A 19,987-nucleotide genomic window follows, 5' to 3' on the forward strand; every position below is an offset into this window, starting at 1 on the left:
GTTTTCAAGTTTTGTTTGATTACTCCTTCTACTCAACACTGGTATAATGAAAGATGAACAGTTTGTTTCGTTTCCTTCAAACACGAAGTTATGTTATAATATATAAATCATATTCACACTATAGCTTGGGAACCCGGTTTTGCCTAGATTTTAGTTTTTCTGTGAAAGTCAACAATTGATAAACTTAATATGTTTAAAACTAAACTCACGGGATCTACCGAATTCACAAATTAAAAATGTTTAGCCAATCTCTCCAGTAAATTGTTCATGAGTTATGATCGAACATACACACAAACAGACAAACAGAGATTACAAGACGACTTGAATTACAAGGTTAAATTACGTCACAGCTGCCTTGAATATTGTCTTTAAATGCCCTTTATATTGACATGACAACGAAAGGTAGGGCTGGGCACGTTCCGACTTTTTTGAAATCGTTCCATTCCTTTCTAGAACGAGGGACTTCAGCTAAATCGTTCCGTTCTCGTTCCTCTTTTTTATCATTCCGTTCTCGTTCCGTTCCGTTCTGAGTAAAAGAACGGTCTCCCCGTTCCGTTCCGTTCTTGGCGTTCTTAGTTGAAGAACGGTTGCATCCCTCTTGTTCTGTTCTTAATCAAGAACGTGTCCATCCCCCGTTCCGTTCTTAGTAACGAACAATTGGTTAAACAGTAAAAAAATTACGATTTTTTAATAAAAAGTTCCTCATGGCCGTAAATAATACTTTAAATTATATATTTTAAATTTAGTTCTGAGCTGAGCGATGAATAATTTTGTGAGAGCGGGGGGAGGGGCGGGAGCGGGAGTGCTAACATCCTTAATATGTACGATTATAAGAAGTTAAACTGGAACCTGCTGTGTATTTTGAGTCTTGTCAGTTTAGCATCGACCGGGGGAAGGGGAGGGGATGGCGGGTTTAAAGTGGGGGAGGGGAGGGGGGTCAGATGATTAAATAAAAAAATCTTTAACTATATTTCTAGAGGATTTAGAGAACACATTCCTGATTTAAAATGCGCTCCCAACCTAAAACAAGTTCTTGATAATAAGAACGCGTTAAGTCCTTTGTGGGTAACCCTGTACAATATAAGATAAGATTTCTTATAAAAGTACAGTTTACACTGAAGGAAAAAATCATTTTTCAGCCTTTGACATTAAAACCAAAATGAAAGAAAATAAAATGCGGGAAAAAGATAAAGATATTGATAAAAAAACAACAATAAAAGACCAAAAAAAGGTGAAAAAAGTAAAAAATTCTCAACTTGTAAAAGAAGAAAACACTGAAGATGCTAAAGTTGATGATCGAGCTAAAGTTGAAGAGATGTTTGAGCAAGCTGAAATGGAACATCACGATTTAAATTGTTTACAAATGATTTATTTAATAAATCAAAAAATGAAAATAAAAATAAAATGGTGTTTTTTCTCTTTATTTCACAAAAATATTTTGAGATCTGATTTTAACTGGTTTTAAAAAAAGGGTTTTTTTTTGCAATTTACACAAAATATACGAATCATTGAACAAAGTCGCAAATTTAAAAATAGTTTCAGGAATAGATATTTTATACTGAATTTTACTTCAAAAAGGCAAAATTCATTTTATTTTGTCGTTTAGTTTTTGGCTCTGTGCTCTGAAGCGATAATAACTTAAAGCAAAGCAACTGTAAGCATAATTTCAATTGACCCTGTATGCAAAGATGGCATTAACATCCCTAGTTATGGTTAGCCATGCGGTAAGTTTTAGCGCAATGTTTTGCAAAATGTATACAGATAAATTAGAAGCTACGGAGCAGGTTTTGCGCTATTATTGCGCAATTGCGCATTAGAAACCCTGTACTTTTAAAATTACGCTTACAGTCCCTTTGATAATCACATCATAAATATACATAACAATGTGATGTTTCTCCAGACCCTGCAGAGAATACTTTCAGATTCGTCAAAACCCGAGGTAAAGTCAACAATTTACACTTTTATAATAAGTTAAAGAAATGTTTAAACTTTAAACAACGTAATGACGAATGTTTCTAAAGGATACTGATGAATTCAAAGACTTGGCTAATTATAAAGACAAGGCGTTGGAAATTTCTCCGACTATTGTGTACGCCAGTACAGCTGTATCTTGACGTCATTGGTTATTTTGGTTGCTTGAGAGTCGAACGATCGACATTAAAACCTTAGATATTTAACGCAATTGTGAATGTTTTGTGCTAAATTTGATCTAAAATTAATGATATTAAAATCTTTTTTAAAATCTATTTAATCATTTGTTGGATTTGAGGATCATCTGGTGAATTATAGCTGAAATTGTGATAAAGTTACGCATCTATTTTGTATCAAAAATAGCCGATAATTGTTTGTGAAAATTTTCAGATGTCGTCAAATATTTTTTCTGAGGTACTATGGAATGGAATTTTAGGCGATGAAGAAGAGAGGGGACCCGAAATGTCCAATATTATAAACGGTAAATAAATTTGGTGTAAATGTCGTCTTCTGTTTAATCTTAGGCAAAGAAAAAATATTGCATAAATTAATGTGTTAATCTTATTCTTTAATTGATTTATGGGGATTTTGTTTAAAAAATAATACCATTAAAGAAAATATATCACAAAAAGTTTCTTTAAAAATGCAAATTAAAGGACGACCTGTTTCTTAGAAGTCTTTTAAAATTGATTACAATAGTTTTGAGGCATTAATTATTGGAGTAGTAGTTTAAAGACGGAAAAAAATAAATAAAAAAAAAACCTAAGGAATACGAAGACGACTTATAGACTCAATTTACGATTAAATAGTTTAATGAACGTTAAAATACCTCTTTTGAGCAGATAACAAGTAGATTGTCTAATTATAAATTATGTCAGCATTTTCAAAGTCCATAGTTTTATGTTTACAAATTCTTTGAATAATTCTGATAAATTCAGGTCTGTCAGTGCCAATCAAAGCTCCAACATGTATAATACAGAGCTGCAATCCAAGAGTATGAGGATCACGGTTTAGATTTCCAGCAAGAAAAAAATTGTGGCTGAAGGCCCTTCATTTAAATCAAGAGTATATCACAGTAAAAGATCCAAGAGTATGTGAAAAACATTTCAAACCCTCTGATTTTAAAAGTAATTTATAGTATAATAAATATTACGACGTTAATTTAGTAATTCATTTAAATTAGGTGGAGAGAGAATTCCTTCTTAAATGAAAAAAATGAGATAATTGATTACTGTTAAAAAGTACAAGGTTACAATTGCATAAAAGATATAAGACTTGATTGGTGTATGGTTGAAATTTAAATACCAAGATCTTGTAGGTTTTTTTTTTTATAAACAATTAATACTTCAAACCAAAAGTAAATGTTCTCAGGGACTGATTATGGTTGTAATTTCAAGTTACCAACCCATTAAAGGTTCTAAAAACAACGGTACACTAGGGACAAATTAAATATTTCATAATAGATAAACTAAAGTGGTTTCCTTGTTTTCCTTTTAAATATCTATTCATTACAAAAGACGACATTATGAAACGTCAACAGGGTAAATATATACCGGATTTCTGGAGAAGACGACATTACTTACTATCTATGGTAACCCGAGAAAATGCGTCAAATTTGCGTAGATTTTCTGATGCGCTATCTTTAATTAGCAAAGTCTTTGATTGAATTAATTCCAATGACGCACCATTTATAGAGTAGCATCACTCAGGACTAAGACATTCGATTTCTTCTATTTGAAATTATATGCGTTTTGGTCTAAAATTATAAAATTTTTAAACTTACGGATTTGTTTGTTTGAAACTTTTCATTCAAAATGTATATGCCGGCAAAAAAAGTATCTAAGAAAAATGGCTAAAAAATCTACGTGGCATGTCTGGTTCACAGTGGTACACTTTAAATCTATTTCTATAAGTTACAATGGAAGTTATTAAATCACTTGAAATGGGTCGGTTTACACTGCACAATTGCTGTGTCTGATGTTCATTGGACTTTTAAAAGACATAATTTGAGTTTAAAAGTCAACTTTTCTGGTTATCCCTGTTATTGGGTTCAAATAACATTTTTTTATTTTAAATCATTTTTAGGTTGATTATTCTGTAGAGGTTAAACAAGCTGAATCTCTGATCTGCGGAATAAAGTCAGTTTTAGTTTGTTAATTCCACCACAGGGTGTCCCAATAAACATGGAAATAAAATAATAACTTTAATCTTCTATGATAATTTGTAAATTTAATAATGCAGGAAAAAAACATTACATTTTCCCAAGGAAACGGTTTAATAAAAAATCATCATTACTGAAAAATTGGGACAAACAGTTTTTAATAAAAAAAATCATCATTGAAAAATTGTGACAAACTGTTTTTAATAACAAAAAATCATCGTTAATGAAAAATTGGGACAACCAGTTTTTAAAATAATAAAAATGTCTTTTGAACAATTTATTATTAACTCCGGTTAAAGTACCGGGCTCACTTTTAAGCTAAATCAAGCTGGTACAGTACAATTACAGATTATTTAAGGCAAACCGGGACGGTACGCCAAATGAATAACCCCCATCTAGCGAAATTTATATGAATTAACTAATATTTTTTTTGTGTAGAAAAGACCAAAAGATGGACTGGATAAGTGTCACAAAATTATCTCAAATTGTTGAACACTTATCACAAAAACATTCATCTTTGCTCAATGTACACAAAGAGGTAATTATCAGAAGTAATTACAATTTTTTTTTGCAACAATCAGGAGAGGGTTAGAAAATAAAGGCCCAATCTGGATACCTGGTAATGTATATGTCTATTATAAGAAAACCCTTTAGCTCGAACTAAACAGCTATGCATATCTTGGTCCTGTTTAGGTTGAACTAAACAGCTATGCATATCTTGGTCCTGTTTAGGTTGAACTAAACAGCTATGCATATCTTGGTCCTGTTCGCCTCAGTCATGAAGAGAGAATGAAAATGCTAAAAACAGGAGAGAGGTAAAAAACTTAAATTTTCTAATATCTATCTTTGCAATCTGATGGTGTAAACCTTTGATATTTAAAAACTAGTTTATTTGATCTAACAGAATTCACAGTTTGAAATATCTAAGATCTATGACATTCGGTTGCAAAGATATATGGATATTCCTATAAGGTCGTCTTCCAATTTCAGAGTTTTCTGGTTATCACTGTATACACTTTTTAGGTTGGATAAGATCTTGCAATCTAGGAAATGTTATAACATTAAATTATTCAACAACTTAAAGGGAAAAATGTAAGGATAGGCTTACGTCATATACAATTGTTGTCGGGTAGGAACAAGATTCTGACGATGAACAGATAGACAACGGAATAACCCTCAAATCAAAATCGATAATGCAGAAAACTCTTTATTTCCTAAAAATGAAATGTATAATGATAAATAATTATTACAATGGTTTACAAATTTTATAATGAAAAGATTCTTACGATCTAATTGGGGATGAGAAGGTTAAACTGTTGGGGAGTCTTAAGACGTTTTTATATATTAAAACTTCTGAAAAGAATGACAATTAATTGTTGACGAAAGTCACTAATTCTTTATATGAAATATTCTTTGGTTAACTTTTGAAATGGGTTCACAATTAATAAACGTGTTTAGACTCCGTTGTCGGAGAACAAAGAGAATTGTTTGGTTTGGTGTCTCTGAGAGGTGATTTTAGGTTAAAGACGACATTACATGGATGGAAACTCTAGGTTTAGTAGGCTTTGCAGGTTTAGGAAACTCTAGGTTTTGTAGGTTTAGGAAACTCTAGGTTTTGCAGGTTTAAAGACAACATTACATGGATAGGCGGGGGGGTCTTATAGTTAATGGTTGACACTGGCCCCAGGCAGGGTTCGAGGATGTTAGGGTAACATACAAGAATCAAAGGAAAACCATTAACAATATACTGAAACATATAGTTTGAATGATTGATAGGTGCTAGATTGATTGATTGCAATAAACAGAAGTAACTAGGAGGTGCATTAATTAATGCAGCATTCAACAAATAATAATTGATGAGATTAAACAAGGAAGTAAAATTGAAATCATGACGCACATTCTTCTGTGCTTATTTGTTAAATAATTTAAAGGAAAGAATAATAATAGAAATGAAATAAATGAATAAACTGAGAACGGGCTGAAATCTTGAATATAAATTAAATGAAAGAGCCAAAATAAAAGGAATAATTAAACTAGAAAATACCATTATTCAATTAAATACAGAAATGTGAATAGTTGTGTCAATGACAAGAATCATGAATTTAAGGTCTAATTACTCTAAGGAATATGAAGAAATTTGAGTTAAATTGTTTCCTGTTTTGTGTTCTATAAAAATTGAAATGTTCGAATAATTGATTCCTGCGTTGAGTTGCAAATGTTTTGCTTAATTCACAAATAAAAGTAACAGTTTGTTGTGATCTCCTTGTTGCCTGATGAAAGCGGTCGAACTGAGATTCCAGTGGGTCACAATCATAAATTGAATCAAACAAATTTAAAATCAAAGGAATTAAAACTCGGAAAGAGGAAAAAATTTATTTTTCTTAAAATTGAATTGAATAATTTAATCTTGATATAGAAATGTGTGAACTTGCGTAAAATTCATGAAACATTGGTTTATTTTGGGAAAAATTTGCATGAAAGGTCAGGAAATGTTAATTTTATTTTTTTTGGGGGAAGATTCAGAAAGCTGAGTTTGTGCGTTTATAAGATTAAAAAATTTATTTTTAAAAAAATGTAGTCCTGTGTTCGATCATGGGTGGAGTTCTAGTTTGAGCTTAGAATGCAATTCAGTTGCTCGGTTTCGGTGTGATCTGTGTGGAATTCATCCTGAGCAGGCTCTGGTCTGGAACTCGGAGCTGGAGCTAGATTCCTCGCTTCTGTGGAGTCCGAGGTGAGGCTGGGGATCAGGATCGATGGGTCAGGCTGGCTTGGCGAGAGGGTCAGGTTCAATCGGATGAGCTGGATTGGTAGTAGGGTTAGGATTGGTTGGAGGATCAGGTTTGAGTGGGTTGGTTGGAACCCCTGGATTGGACCGAGGGTCTGGTTCAATAGGAGGGTTAGGATAGGTTGGGGGAACCTGTATTGCAAGGAATCAGTTTCAGTTTTCCTTTCAATAAGACCCAGACAACAAGTTTTGTCGATGGGTAGACTTATGAATATAATGAGCAAGTTTTCTTTATAGATGTTTATTTTCAACCTTCTCATTTACACTAAACACTTGTCAAACAGCACATAACTGAAATATACAAATAGTTAAGATATATAACTTGATAAATATGCATACACTTATGCATACAATCTAAAGGTTATTTAAGGTTTACAAACTATTACCTTTTTTATATTGATAAATTCATCTTGGAAACTGTCTCCACACCTCTGTAGAGGTGCGGAGTTTAAGTGAAACTGCCTGCTATGTATTGTAAGATAGACAAACAGTAATGTCGTCTTTTATAAATATATCAAAGCTAAACAGAACCAGTGAATTTGAGGAACCTGGTTTAGTAGGGGTTTGACAGATCATGCATCCTGGTAGTTTGCAGGGAGTGTTTCTTGTACATCTTTGAACTTCCTGATGAGGGGTTTCAGGAGGTTGACCTCGTGGAGAGGAGTAGTTGAATTCATCTCGAAGGTGAGAGTATCCTCGTGTAGAGGAGTAGTTGGGTTCATCTGGAAAGTGAGAGTGTCCTCGTGTAGAGGAGTAGTTGGGTTTATCTCGAAAGTGAGAGTATCATCATGTAGAGGAGTAGTTGGGTTGATCTCGAAAGTGAGAGTATCCTTGTGAAGAGGAGTAATTGGGTTCATCTCGAAAGTGAGAGTATCCTCATGTAGAGGAGTAGTTGGGTTGCTCTCGAAAATGTGAGTATCCTCATGTAGATGAGTAATTGGTTTAGGAGGTTTGAAACTAGCACGAGGTTGGAGGCTGTGCTGAGAGGGGGAGGGGGGGTCAGTTATGATGGTGGTGTGGGAGTTGATTATGTTTTTTTGCGGTTTGATAACAGGCCTCGAGGTTGGAGTAATCGTACATGAAGACCTCCAGATTGGTGTCCAATTGGTGAAGGTATTGTTTGGATAAGCCCTTCAGAATATGAATTCGATTCTCCTTGATTGCAATTTTAAAAGCATTGGTGAGGATTAGGATGGCATGATTGGAAGGGGGGGGGGCCAGAGGAGGTTGGAAGGTTTGGCATTGGATCATCGGTTCCCATCTCCTCGGTTAGATGCGAACATGGTTGGTGGGTGTGGGGCATATTGTACAATCTTGCATTCTACAAGGATTGTTTCTTGTACATCTCTGAGCTTCCTGATAAGGGTTTTCAGGAGGAAGGTCGCGTGGATCCTTGTAGAGAGGAGTAGTTGGGTTCATCTCGAGGCTTTCTTGAAACTTTGACACGTCCGTAGATCGAAATGTTGTCGGATAGGAACAAGATTCTGACGATGAACAGATAGACAACGGAATAACCCTCAAATCAAAATCGATAATGCAGAAAACTCTTTATTTCCTAAAAAAATGAAATGAGTCGTTTAAATTGCATTGTATATAAAACAAATAAAATATATTATGAAATATCCACTTTATACGAATGCGTCGGAAAAAAAAATCGATCATTACAGGTTGTAATATCTGAATGATCTTTTTACGATCTGTGTCAAATATGGAAATTTTCCGAATCAATTCAATAAATTATCTGTGTAAGTCGTTTTCAACAATTTTCGCCTTGTAAGATAGAAGTAAGATTAGTAGAAATCACCGTCGAATATTTTTCGACGTAAGCGTATTACACCCCATTTCAATGTTCGCGAACTCTCCCTTTAAGAAACACACTTTAATTGTCTGTGTAACGTTATTTAGTTGATATAAGTCAAAAATTGGGTTTCAGTTTCCCATTTCATGTCACAATTCTTTTCATCTGCTGCCTAAATGCCTTCTTTATAAAATTTGTCTCTGTCTTCTGTTTATAAAGTATTCCAGGCTTCCAGCCTGTGATTCGGTTTTAACAGGTTGTTAATACAAAATATAACATGACTTAACAGAAAGATTGGGTTCTACTACCGATGGCAGTTAATGTATCAAGATACATACACATCAAAAATCAGGAATAAAAAATATTATTAGATTAGAAAATTAAACTTAAAATTGTAAAAATCAAAGTCAATTATCAGAGTGACCAGTGATACACGAAACGAATATTTTTTCTTAAAACAATCTTTTTCAAAAACGACCCTGTTGTTTTTCGTTTTTTCTTCGTCGTTTTTGAAACAAAACGATCGTCTTCAAAAAAGGTGAAAACGTTCCACCCTTATGTGAGAGTAATTTTAAGTGACTTCAATATAAAAAGATGTATCCTTTTTGAAGATAAATCTGAGAAACAACGACACAGATATCGTCGTATTTTTACTTTAACAATTTTGAATTCTGGAAATTTTCTGGAACGGACAGACCGGCTATGCATAAGGGTGGATCGTTTTCACAAAGAAAAATGAACAAGTCGTTTTTGAAAAAGATCATTTAAAAAGAAAATATTCGTTTCATTAACGAAGGTAGGTCGTTTTTATTTCTGAAGATCATTAACTATCGTGAAAGATCGTTAACGACAGTTTTTAAAAAAGATCGCTTTTCTGTTTAAATAAGTTCTAAAAGAGTGGTTCGTTTTCAAAAACGAAAAACGATTGTTTATCGATGGTTTTTACGATTAACAACCCTATTTTTACAGTCCTTTTAATCTTTTTGCAAATGAGAATATTATTTATAATTTTATTATGTTTATAATAATATTAACTTTGCTCCAGTATTTATGAGAAAAAGAAGAAAACTACAAAGGATTTATTAGTTTTTGTTTAAAAATCATATTTAATCATATTTTCTTCTGTAAAATATATTTTTAAGGTAAAACTGATTTAGCCTTTTATCTTGAACCCAGCGTTGCCCAGGTTACCCCCACCGTTTACCCGCACTTGGTCTTAAATTACGATTTTGACTCTTTTTCCTGTAAAAGTCGACCCGCTCAACTTAGAATCTCAAAAACAAGCTCAGACAATTCCCGTTGTTCTCCCAAACTCCAATAGATGCTGAAGCTTAATATTAGCAAATTATTAAAGAAAATGAATGGATTACTTACTTACAAATAGATTTTCAAGTTCTTTAATCCAGATGTTGAAAGTTATTAGACAGTTCTGGTTAATCCGTTACTTTTACAAATATGTACCTGTAGTTTATGTCAAATCTGAATCTGACATATTTTTTTCTTTTCGATGTCAGGACATAGTCGTTTTTAGTATCCATTCTTAAAAGATGAAGTTAAGAACTTGATGAGCCCTCAGGACATTTCTGATGAGTACCTCCCTCCCCCCCCCCCTTAAACCTCCAATACAGGGTTACAATTTATATAATATATATATGCCCCTGTACAAGTGCATAAATCTAATAAATAAAATTGTCCGGCTAAATCGAAAGAATAAAACTAATGTTTCCATTTGTCTTTCATACAGCTGCAGAGACAATCTTCTTCAGAGACATATTGTTAACCCTAACTCGGCTGGGGCTATTTTTTGTCCAATACAAGGGTGGGGGGTGTCGCCCCCCTTATGATGTTGCCCATTACGTTCTGCAGATATGGAAGTGTGACACATGTCTCTTACAAAAAAGAATTTTAACCGGCCTATATATCGATTACATTAAAGGGTGTACGTATTAAGTATAATTGCATCGTATATAAAAAAATGCTTTAAAATCTCACTGAAAAAGTTTCATTAAAAAGCTTTAATCAATACTGCCTTCAGTGCAAATATATTTGAGATCATATAATTTATAAAACAATATGTATCGATATTATGAAAATATTTTAGAAACGTTTAAATAACACCATAACACCATAAACACCTAATATTTTTCACCTTTTAAATAAAAATAAAATGATTAAAATTGCTGTTATTTTTAAAACACTTCGTTTCTTTTTTTTATCTTGTTTTCATTACGGATTCTTTTCGTTTATTAACGATCTCAAAATATACGACATTTTCGTAAGTTTGCCAGCCGATATATTTTAGCTATTTGGTCAAATATATTTAATCTTAAACAGTTTATACTTAACATTTTCATATGTTCAATATTTAAATATTTCAAAGTATCGAATTTTCTCGCCAATTATGCAAATCAGTTTCCAATTAGTTTATGAAAGGGGAGAGCAACATTTATCTCAACTAAAAGGCTTTTCCGTAGGGCTTCGCAACCCCCCCTTTCGCACCCCCCCCCCCCTTCGTACACCCCCCTTTTCGCACCCCCTTCTCCTTTCGCAACAGACCTTCATTAAAAAATGCAACCTTTTTTTAAATATAAAAAATGTAAGATTTTGCGGATTTTCTGTTTTCATTCTAGAATAAAAAAAATGTTGATTGAAATGATTTTACTTTGAAAGCCGAAAATCCTCATCTGTGGTCCTTTAAATAATAGTTGGCCTTGATCGGTTCAGCCGTTTGGCGCTTATTAAACACAAGCAAACAGACAGACAATTTAAAATACAATTTATCCACAAAAAAGGGCTTTAATGACGACATAAAACGACATAAATATAACAATTTTACAGTTTTGTTGGGTGTCTTGTCTAGCTTTGAATATTGTAAATATATGAGTTTACAGATTAAAAATCATGATTGTAGATAAAAAATATTTTATAATTATTTTCTCGGACATGTTTCTATATTTGTTTACTAAATTAATATGAAATTATAGCATTGGTAAAAAATCATTTAGAAAAACGGGGAAAACACGTTTATTCTATAATGCTTATTCTATGCAGCGAAAATGATAGTTTTCAAGTATCTAAAATATAAGGTATTTAAGCTGTAAAGAATATATAAGTTATCTATACAGCAAACTAATTGGCAAGTTCCCCCCCCCCGTTCTATGGGGCCCATGCCCCCCTCCCATCCCACGTTAAACAATGAATTTCTAATCTTTCACACCATACACGCTTATCATTTATCTACCCGAACTTATATTTATCTACCTATCTATTCATCTGTATATCTCTCTATATGTCTTTCTATCTATTTAAAAATCTATCAATCTGTTTATTTATCTAAATATATGTCTATCTATCTACATATTTACAAATCTATCTTTCCATCTTTCTTATTCTTCTATCTTTATTTTGAATGATAATTAGATAGTAGGATTTGGCGTATGCCCATTTAGATTAAGAAACTATTTGGTGGTAAAAAGACACAATTGTAAGACAACTTCTTAAAATAAGATTAAGAAACTATTTGGTGGTAAAAGAAGACACAATTGTAAGACAACTTCTTAAAATAAGATTAAGAAACTATTTGGTGGTAAAAGAAGACACAATTGTAAGACAACTTCTTAAAATAAGATTAAGAAACTATTTGGTGGTAAAAGAAGACACAATTGTAAGACAACTTCTTAAAATAAGATTAAGAAACTATTTGGTGGTAAAAGAAGACACAATTGTTAGAAAACTTCTTAAAATATAATTTATACTGCAGTGTTAAAAAATTATAATAAAAAGCCAGGTTTAGACATGCCATTGAACAAATTGTAGAAGTTAAGGAAACTAAATCATAATTAATAATGAATTATATCTATGACGTGAAAACTAAAGGTGCAAACAAGGTATAGAAATGTTATTTAAAACTATATTGAGGAAAGCGGTAAATATTAACTTGTTTAATGTTTTTAAATTTTTATTTAAGCTTTACAAGATATTCACTAATATCTTCTATATCCAAATACGTTAATTTTAATTTTTTCCATTATAATAGAAAAATATTTAGCATAAATGGACATATCACAGCTATCAACGTTTATTCCTGCTGGGACAGAGTTAAACTGGAATTATACTTATGAGGCCAGTTGTTGTCTATGAAATGTTTTTCTATGAAATGACCCAACACCCTTCTCCCGCCCTTCTTTCCTTTTCCCCTCTTATCCCCCCTTTTCCTTTACCTTACCCCCTTGCTGAACCCCCACCTTCCCCTCTCCCTCCTCTTTCTGTAAAGTTTTGTGACTCAATCCAATTTAGTTTATGTGCCAGTTGATACGAAGTCAGCAGCATTAGCTTATATTTATATATAACAACGAGAATGTCCAAAAATACATCCTTGTATCAGTATGTAAAAATACATCCTTTTATCAGTATGTAAAAATACATGAAAAAAATAAAAGTTTGTTTGGGGAATTTTTTAAGCGAGAGTTCAAGCAACACTCCATAAAGCTGAGCTCAATTTTAACTCGCAAAGAAGAAAAAAAGGAGTTCACTTATTCACTACTTTATTCTTTTTATACTGCAAAAGTCGAAAAAAACTCTTGCACAATGCTTAGAAGTCAAAATTATTAAAGATGCGATTTTTTCACTCGCTATAAAAGTACATAATATAGATATTGATTGTTTGATTGATATGAATTAGATTTATGCATCACAATAACAAACCACGTAAAACTCTACTAAAGTGTAAATAGCCCAATCAGGATAGGGTTAAGGGGGTTAAGTGTATCCTGTGTAGATATTATTTATCAAATTAATATCTCTCATTTAAAATCCGTAAAAAAACGAATCAGACTATAAAGACTGAAATATTTATCATATTTAGTTCAACAAAAAAGTATATCTTATCTTTTTAACATTTAACCAGGACATCTAGTCTACCGTGGCATATCTTGTCTATTTAACATTTAACCATGACATCTAGTTTACCGTGGCATGTCTTGTCTTTTTAATATTTGACCAGGACATCTAGTCTACCGTGGCATATCCTGTCTTTTTAACATTTAACCATGACATCTAGTTTACCGTGGCATGTCTTGTCTTTTTAATATTTAACCAGGACATCTAGTCTACCGTGGCATATCCTGTCTTTTTAACATTTAACCAGGACATTTAGCCTATCGTGGCATACCTTGTATTTTCGGATTATAGTTTTCTATATTCTATATTCTACGTTTTATTCATCATGAGCAATGCAAATTTCGTTGACACCCTATAGATGTAAGACAATTCATAATATACAGGGTTACCCACAAAGTATGAGAATTCAGAGACGACTGTGCTGAATTTGGTCAATATCATTTCTTACATGTTCCTTAATAGTAACTAAAAACTTGTTTCTTTCTTTTAATAATCATTAATTTTATTATTTAAAGACTAAACATTCATGGCAAAATTTAAAATTTATTCTTTTTAGATTGTTATATTTTCATAGTTTTAGGTCGTAATTAACGTCTCATCCTTTGTGGGTAACCATGTCTATAGATATGTTTATATATGTATGTACGAATCAAGATATACAGGGTGTCCCACTAAACATGACATTTAATAAATAATTATTTTTAGTCAAACAAATGTTTTGCTTAGTTATATTTTACTTTAAAATCAATTTTACAACATGACTCCCATATAATATTCCTATTGATCTTTGGTATCAAACAACTTAACAAATAATGGAAAAAGTCATTCTAAACTATTCACCAACTGTCATGTTTTGTAGGACACCCTGTATATGTATTTTACAGTTTTATTTCCTCTCATTTGTTTGGCTGGCAGTATTTCCAAAAGTGGACTGGCTTATTTAATAAAGAAGGTCTTAACCCTAACTCTTCTCTGGACCAGGGGGGGGGGCAGGGACTGAGGGGGGAGGGATTTCTCTTCAGTTTTTTTTACTTTTTTAAAACGTTTCAGTATTCTCAAGCAACCTGTCTAATTTCAATGTTTTATTTTACAATGTTGGAGTTGTATGTGTGTGTTTGTGTACGTGTGCACGTGTGTACGTGTGGAAAGGTTTCTTTACGAAAAGAAAAATTCTGATTCTTATCTTTTTAAAGCTTTAACAGTTTTAATTCTGAAAATTATGGAAATTTCATTTATTTTTGATCAGACAAGGCTTTTGATGGTACTTTATGTGAATCAAACATGCCAATCTATAAATGGTGGGTCACTTGAAATTTTGTTTGCAGTCCCCTTAACCCTATCCTGATTGGGCTATTTTATCTAGGAATCCCTCTAGGAATCCCTCTAGGAATCCCTCTAGGAATCCCTCTAGGAATTTAAAAAACGTTTAGCAAAGTTTCTTCACAACTATGAAGTTGATCAAGTGAAGAAGTTTAAGCATCAAAATGTCAGCCGTTTTAAGTTATTTAGAAAAACCCTCAAGGGTGTGTGGAAAACAACCCCCCCCCCCACTCGTGTATAGGGATAAGTACAGATAACTATGACTGGTATATTGAAGAATGTGTGTAGGATATATCTTGTAGATCATTCTGTCAATCTATACAGCTCGTCATTTTCTTATGCATGGACACGGCAGTCTAAAATAGTTAGGTTTTATGCCGCTCTTTCTTATGCATGGACACATGCAGTCTAAATAGTCTTAATAAAACAAGAAAAACGAAATTTGCTTACATTACTTGACATGTTTTCCAAGATTAAATAAAAAAAGTGTAAAAACAGAAAATAAAGAACACACAAAATTGCAATTATTTTACTATAAGAAAAGCACTTTATTCGAAAATTATCACTATTATTAATAATTTTGTCGGACACAAAACTAAGATGACACTTATGACGTCAGAATACAGCTGTTCTAAGAATGTACAAATTCTACGTTGCCATCTATTGTACTAGAATCTATTAAGTCTAAACTATTAGGCTTTGCGTCGCTCTTTCTAGTTTTAGTTTTTAAATTTTACATACACAGTGGCCATCTTTTCTGAATATAACTGAACACAACTTTTAAATTTCGCAGATTTTCTGTTTTCAAAGGTAAATCATTTGTTAATAATCACTCCAATTGTATGCTTCAACGTCTTTCATTGTTAAAGAACCCTTAGGGTCATGTTTTGACGTTTATTGGTAACAAACACTGATAAGAAGAGGCCTAAAATGCCATGACAAATATATATTATAAGGATATAAATCTCTTTTATGAATTTATTATATTAGAAATATATATATATATATATATATATAGTTATTTATATTCATCACTTGGCGTTGCGACACTTTAAAGTTGAGGCTGTCTAAATATTTGATGACTAACTTGTGATTTCAGTGATCAGGACTGATCAAAGTTATGTAGATATTTATCTATATATTATGGAACAAAATTTAGTAAAAATGTGCATTTTAAGATTCTAGTTTATGAATCCAACGGCGCAAAAAAAGCTTTCCCGTCTTGTATCTTTGATAAAAACGTCACACGAACATTTATATGTTCTTCAAATTCTTCAAACGAACAGATATGAAAAAGCATTTGTTAAAATTAGTGTTACCATCGAAATTTTCGTTGAACGAAATTCGCAAAAATTAACGAAAAAAATTCGTTAATTTTCGTTTAACATTGTCGCAAATTTCGATGCGTTTTCGACGGAATTTTCAACCTCATTTTCGCGAAAATTTTTGATAAATTTTCGTTTGATTAAAATCGAAATCTCTCCATTTCGCATCAAGATTGTATTTTTGCGAAAAAATAAGATGGAAAGGTCGTTGGCTGAACTAAGTTTTCGCGAAAGAGATTGTACAAAAATTTGGAAACCCTTTAAGTTAAAATTCTGAATACCTTGATTATGTAAACGAACATAATATTTGAAAAAAAAATCAAAGCTACACCCTTAGGGCTGGGCACGTTCCTACTTTTTTGAAATCGTTCCGTTCCGTTCTAGAACAAGGGCCTTCAGCTAAATCGTTCCGTTCTCGTTCCTCTTTTTTTATCGTTCCGTTCTCGTTCCGTTCCGTCCCGTTCCGTTCCGTTCTGAGTAGAAGAACAGTCTTCCTGTTCCGTTCTGTTCTTGGCATTCTTAGTTGAAGAACGGTTGCATCCCTCTTGTTCTGTTCTTAATTCAAGTTCTAAGTAACGGACAATTACATCAAAGACAAAAGTTTTATAGAAAAGAGTTGGTTAAAAAGTAAAAAAATTACAATTTTTAAATAATAAGTTCCTCACGGCCGTAAATAATACTTTAAATTATATATTTTAAATTTAGGGTTAAAAGAATAAGCTTAGATAATTCTGAGCAATGTATAATAAAAAAATCTTTAACTATTTCTAGATGATTTAGAACACATTCCTGATTTAAAATGCGTTCCCAACTTAGAACAAGTTCTTGATAATAAGAACGCGTTAACGATTTTAACCGTTCTTTTCAAACAATTCCCGTTCCGTTCCGTTCCGTTCTTTTACTAATCGTTCCAATATTTTTAAGAACGCGTTCTAAGCGTTCGTTTTTTTTCGGAATGAGGGGATCGTTCTTGATCGTTCCGTTCGTTCTCGGCAAAGAACGATCGTTCCACCGTTAACGCGCCCAGCCCTATACACCCTATGCGAAAAGTATTAATAAACATTTATTCAAAAAAACTTAACTTGTAGACACCCTGTAAAAAAAATGTTAACTTTTCCCACGATTATTACGAAACACCCTGTGTATTTTATAGTTCCATTAAAGCGATTAATCTAAGAAACCTAGGCCTGTGCTCTACACCTGAACTAAACTGTTCCTAATGAAACCCTGGTTTCATATTAAATGCTTCGATACGGTCAATATATTGAAGCGTTTTAAACTAATATAGATCCCACGGTTTAGAACTCAAATATCTGTGTTGATCTATTTATTCATTCATCCTTTCACCTATTCATCCTTTTATTCATCTATTTACTCATTCATTTATTCATCCTTTCACCCATTCATTTATTCATATTTTCACCCAATCATTTATTCATCCTTCCATATATTCATCCTTTTATTCATCTATTTACCCATTCATTTATTCACCCATCCTCCTATTCATTTATTTATATATTTACCCATTTATTTATTCATCTTTTCACCCATTCACCCATTCACCTATTAATCTGTTCATCCTTTTCTTTATTCATCTATTTACCCATTCATTTATTCATATATTCACCCAATCATTTATTCATCCTTCCACCTATTCATCCTTTTATTCATCCTTTTACCCATTCATTCATTCATCTTTTCACCCATTCATTTATTCACCCATCCTCCTATTCATTTATTTAAATATTTACCCAATGATTTATTCATCTGGTCACCCTTTTCTTTATTCATCTATTTACCCATTTATTTATTTATATATTTACCCATTCATCCTTCCATCTATTTACCCATTAATTTATTCATCTATTCACCCATTCATTTATTCATTTACTTACCCATTCATTTATCCGTTTATCATGCCTGAGTAAACTTTAAATTTTAGATTAGTGTTTATTAATTTAATTATCCATTTATTCGATCATATATATGTATATTAAACAGGATGTTTAAAGTTGTAATTCAATCATTTATTCGATAATACTGAGCTAAAATAGGCAGAATTTTTCCCCCTAAAATAAACTGGGTTCCAGAGACAATTTTCGGGGTGTCTTAGAGTCAAATTTGAAGGTAAATACAATACATCATAATTTTTCAACCTAATTCTATAGAGACAGATATTTTTAAAAATTACAGCTTAAGAATTAAAAATTTAAAAATTATCGTTAACGTCATTTATGACAAATATCAACATTTGCCCAATTTTCAAAAATGCAACTTTAAATCTTAGAGAATTAACAAAGTTGATACACTATTCATCAACTAATGAGATAGAGCCGACCTTGAAGATGAAAGATCTTTGGCTTTTTACCACAGTAAACTAAAGACCCTCGGCTTTGTACCACAGTAAACTAAAGATCCTCGGCTTTGTACCACAGTTAACTAAAGGTCCTCGGCTTTGTATCACGGTAAATTAAAGATCCTCAGCTTTGTACCACAGTAAACTAAAGATCCTTGGCTTTGTACCACAGTAAACTAAAGACCCTTGGCTTTGTACCACAGTAAATTAAAGATCCTAGGCTTTGTACCACAGTAAACTAAAGATCTTTGGCTTTGTACCACAGTAAACTTAAGATCCTTGGCTTTGTACCACAGTAAACTAAAGATCCTCGGCTTTGTACCACAGTAAACTAAAGATCCTCGGCTTTGTATCACGGTAAATTAAAGATCCTCAGCTTTGTACCACAGTAAACTAAAGATCCTTGGCTTTGTACCACAGTAAACTAAAGACCCTTGGCTTTGTACCACAGTAAATTAAAGATCCTAGGCTTTGTACCACAGTAAACTAAAGATCTTCTCGGCTTTGTACCACAGTAAACTAAAGATCCTCGGCTTTGTACCACAGTAAACTAAAGATCCTCGGCTTTGTACCACAGTAAACTAAAGGTCCTAGGCTTTGTATCACTGTAAACTAAAGATCCTTGGCTTTGTACCACTGTAAAATAAAGGTGCTTTGTCCTGAACTGTATCAGTCCAGGAACAACTCGTCAGCTATAAATGTCAACCAAGACACAAACTGTTCAGCAATCAATGCCAATCCAATGGGCACAATCTTATCGGCTCTGAATGTCTCACAGAGACACAAGGGTAGCTATCAAACAAGCTCTTAAATGATCAATGCCAAACTTTGGACACAATCTCATTGGCTCTGAATGTCACACAGGTACACAAGCGTAGCTATCAAACAAGCTCTTAAACGATCAATGCCAAACCAATGGGCACAATATCATTGTCTCTGAATGTCACACAGAGACACAAGTGTAGTTATCAAACAAGCTCTTAAATGATCAATGCCAAACTTTGGACACAATCTCATTGGCTCTGAATGTCACACAGGTACTCAAGCGTAGCTATCAAACAAGCTCTTAAACAATCAATGCCAAACCAATGGGCACAATCTTATTGTCTCTGAATGTCACACAGGGACACAAGTGTAGCTATCAAACAAGCTCTTAAGTGATCAATGCCAAAGCAATGGGCACAATCCCATCAGCTCTGAAAGTCAATACAGACACAATCGTAGCTATCAAACAAACTCTAAAACAATCAATGCCAAACCACTGGCCACTATCTCATTGGCTCTAAATGTCACACAGGAACACCAGCGTAGCTATCAAACATGCTCTTAATCTATCAATGCCAAACTCCAGGCATGATCTCAGCTTGTATGT

At 32.8% G+C, this 19,987-nt stretch overlaps 1 protein-coding gene and 1 long non-coding RNA gene across 2 annotated transcripts; both read left to right on the top strand.

Annotated features, from left to right (window-relative positions):
• The first annotated feature begins 1,594 nt into the window (after positions 1-1,594).
• LOC111708268 (uncharacterized) lies at positions 1,595-6,867 on the top strand. Its single transcript, XM_023481590.1, has 7 exons — positions 1,595-1,939; positions 4,057-4,109; positions 4,571-4,670; positions 4,865-4,947; positions 5,156-5,224; positions 5,591-5,641; positions 6,711-6,867. The coding sequence occupies exons 1-7, from the start codon at positions 1,889-1,891 to the stop codon at positions 6,865-6,867; spliced, it is 564 nt and encodes a 187-aa protein (XP_023337358.1). The 5' UTR covers positions 1,595-1,888.
• Positions 2,276-3,132, top strand: LOC111708265 (uncharacterized). The gene is made up of 2 exons (XR_002766617.1): positions 2,276-2,452; positions 2,910-3,132. It is a non-coding gene; the product is annotated as an uncharacterized LOC111708265 (long non-coding RNA).
• Positions 6,868-19,987: the final 13,120 nt, after the last annotated feature.

Source organism: Eurytemora carolleeae, unplaced genomic scaffold (assembly GCF_000591075.1).
Source record: "Eurytemora carolleeae unplaced genomic scaffold, Eaff_2.0 scaffold852, whole genome shotgun sequence".
NCBI classification, from domain to species: Eukaryota; Metazoa; Arthropoda; class Copepoda; order Calanoida; family Temoridae; genus Eurytemora; species Eurytemora carolleeae.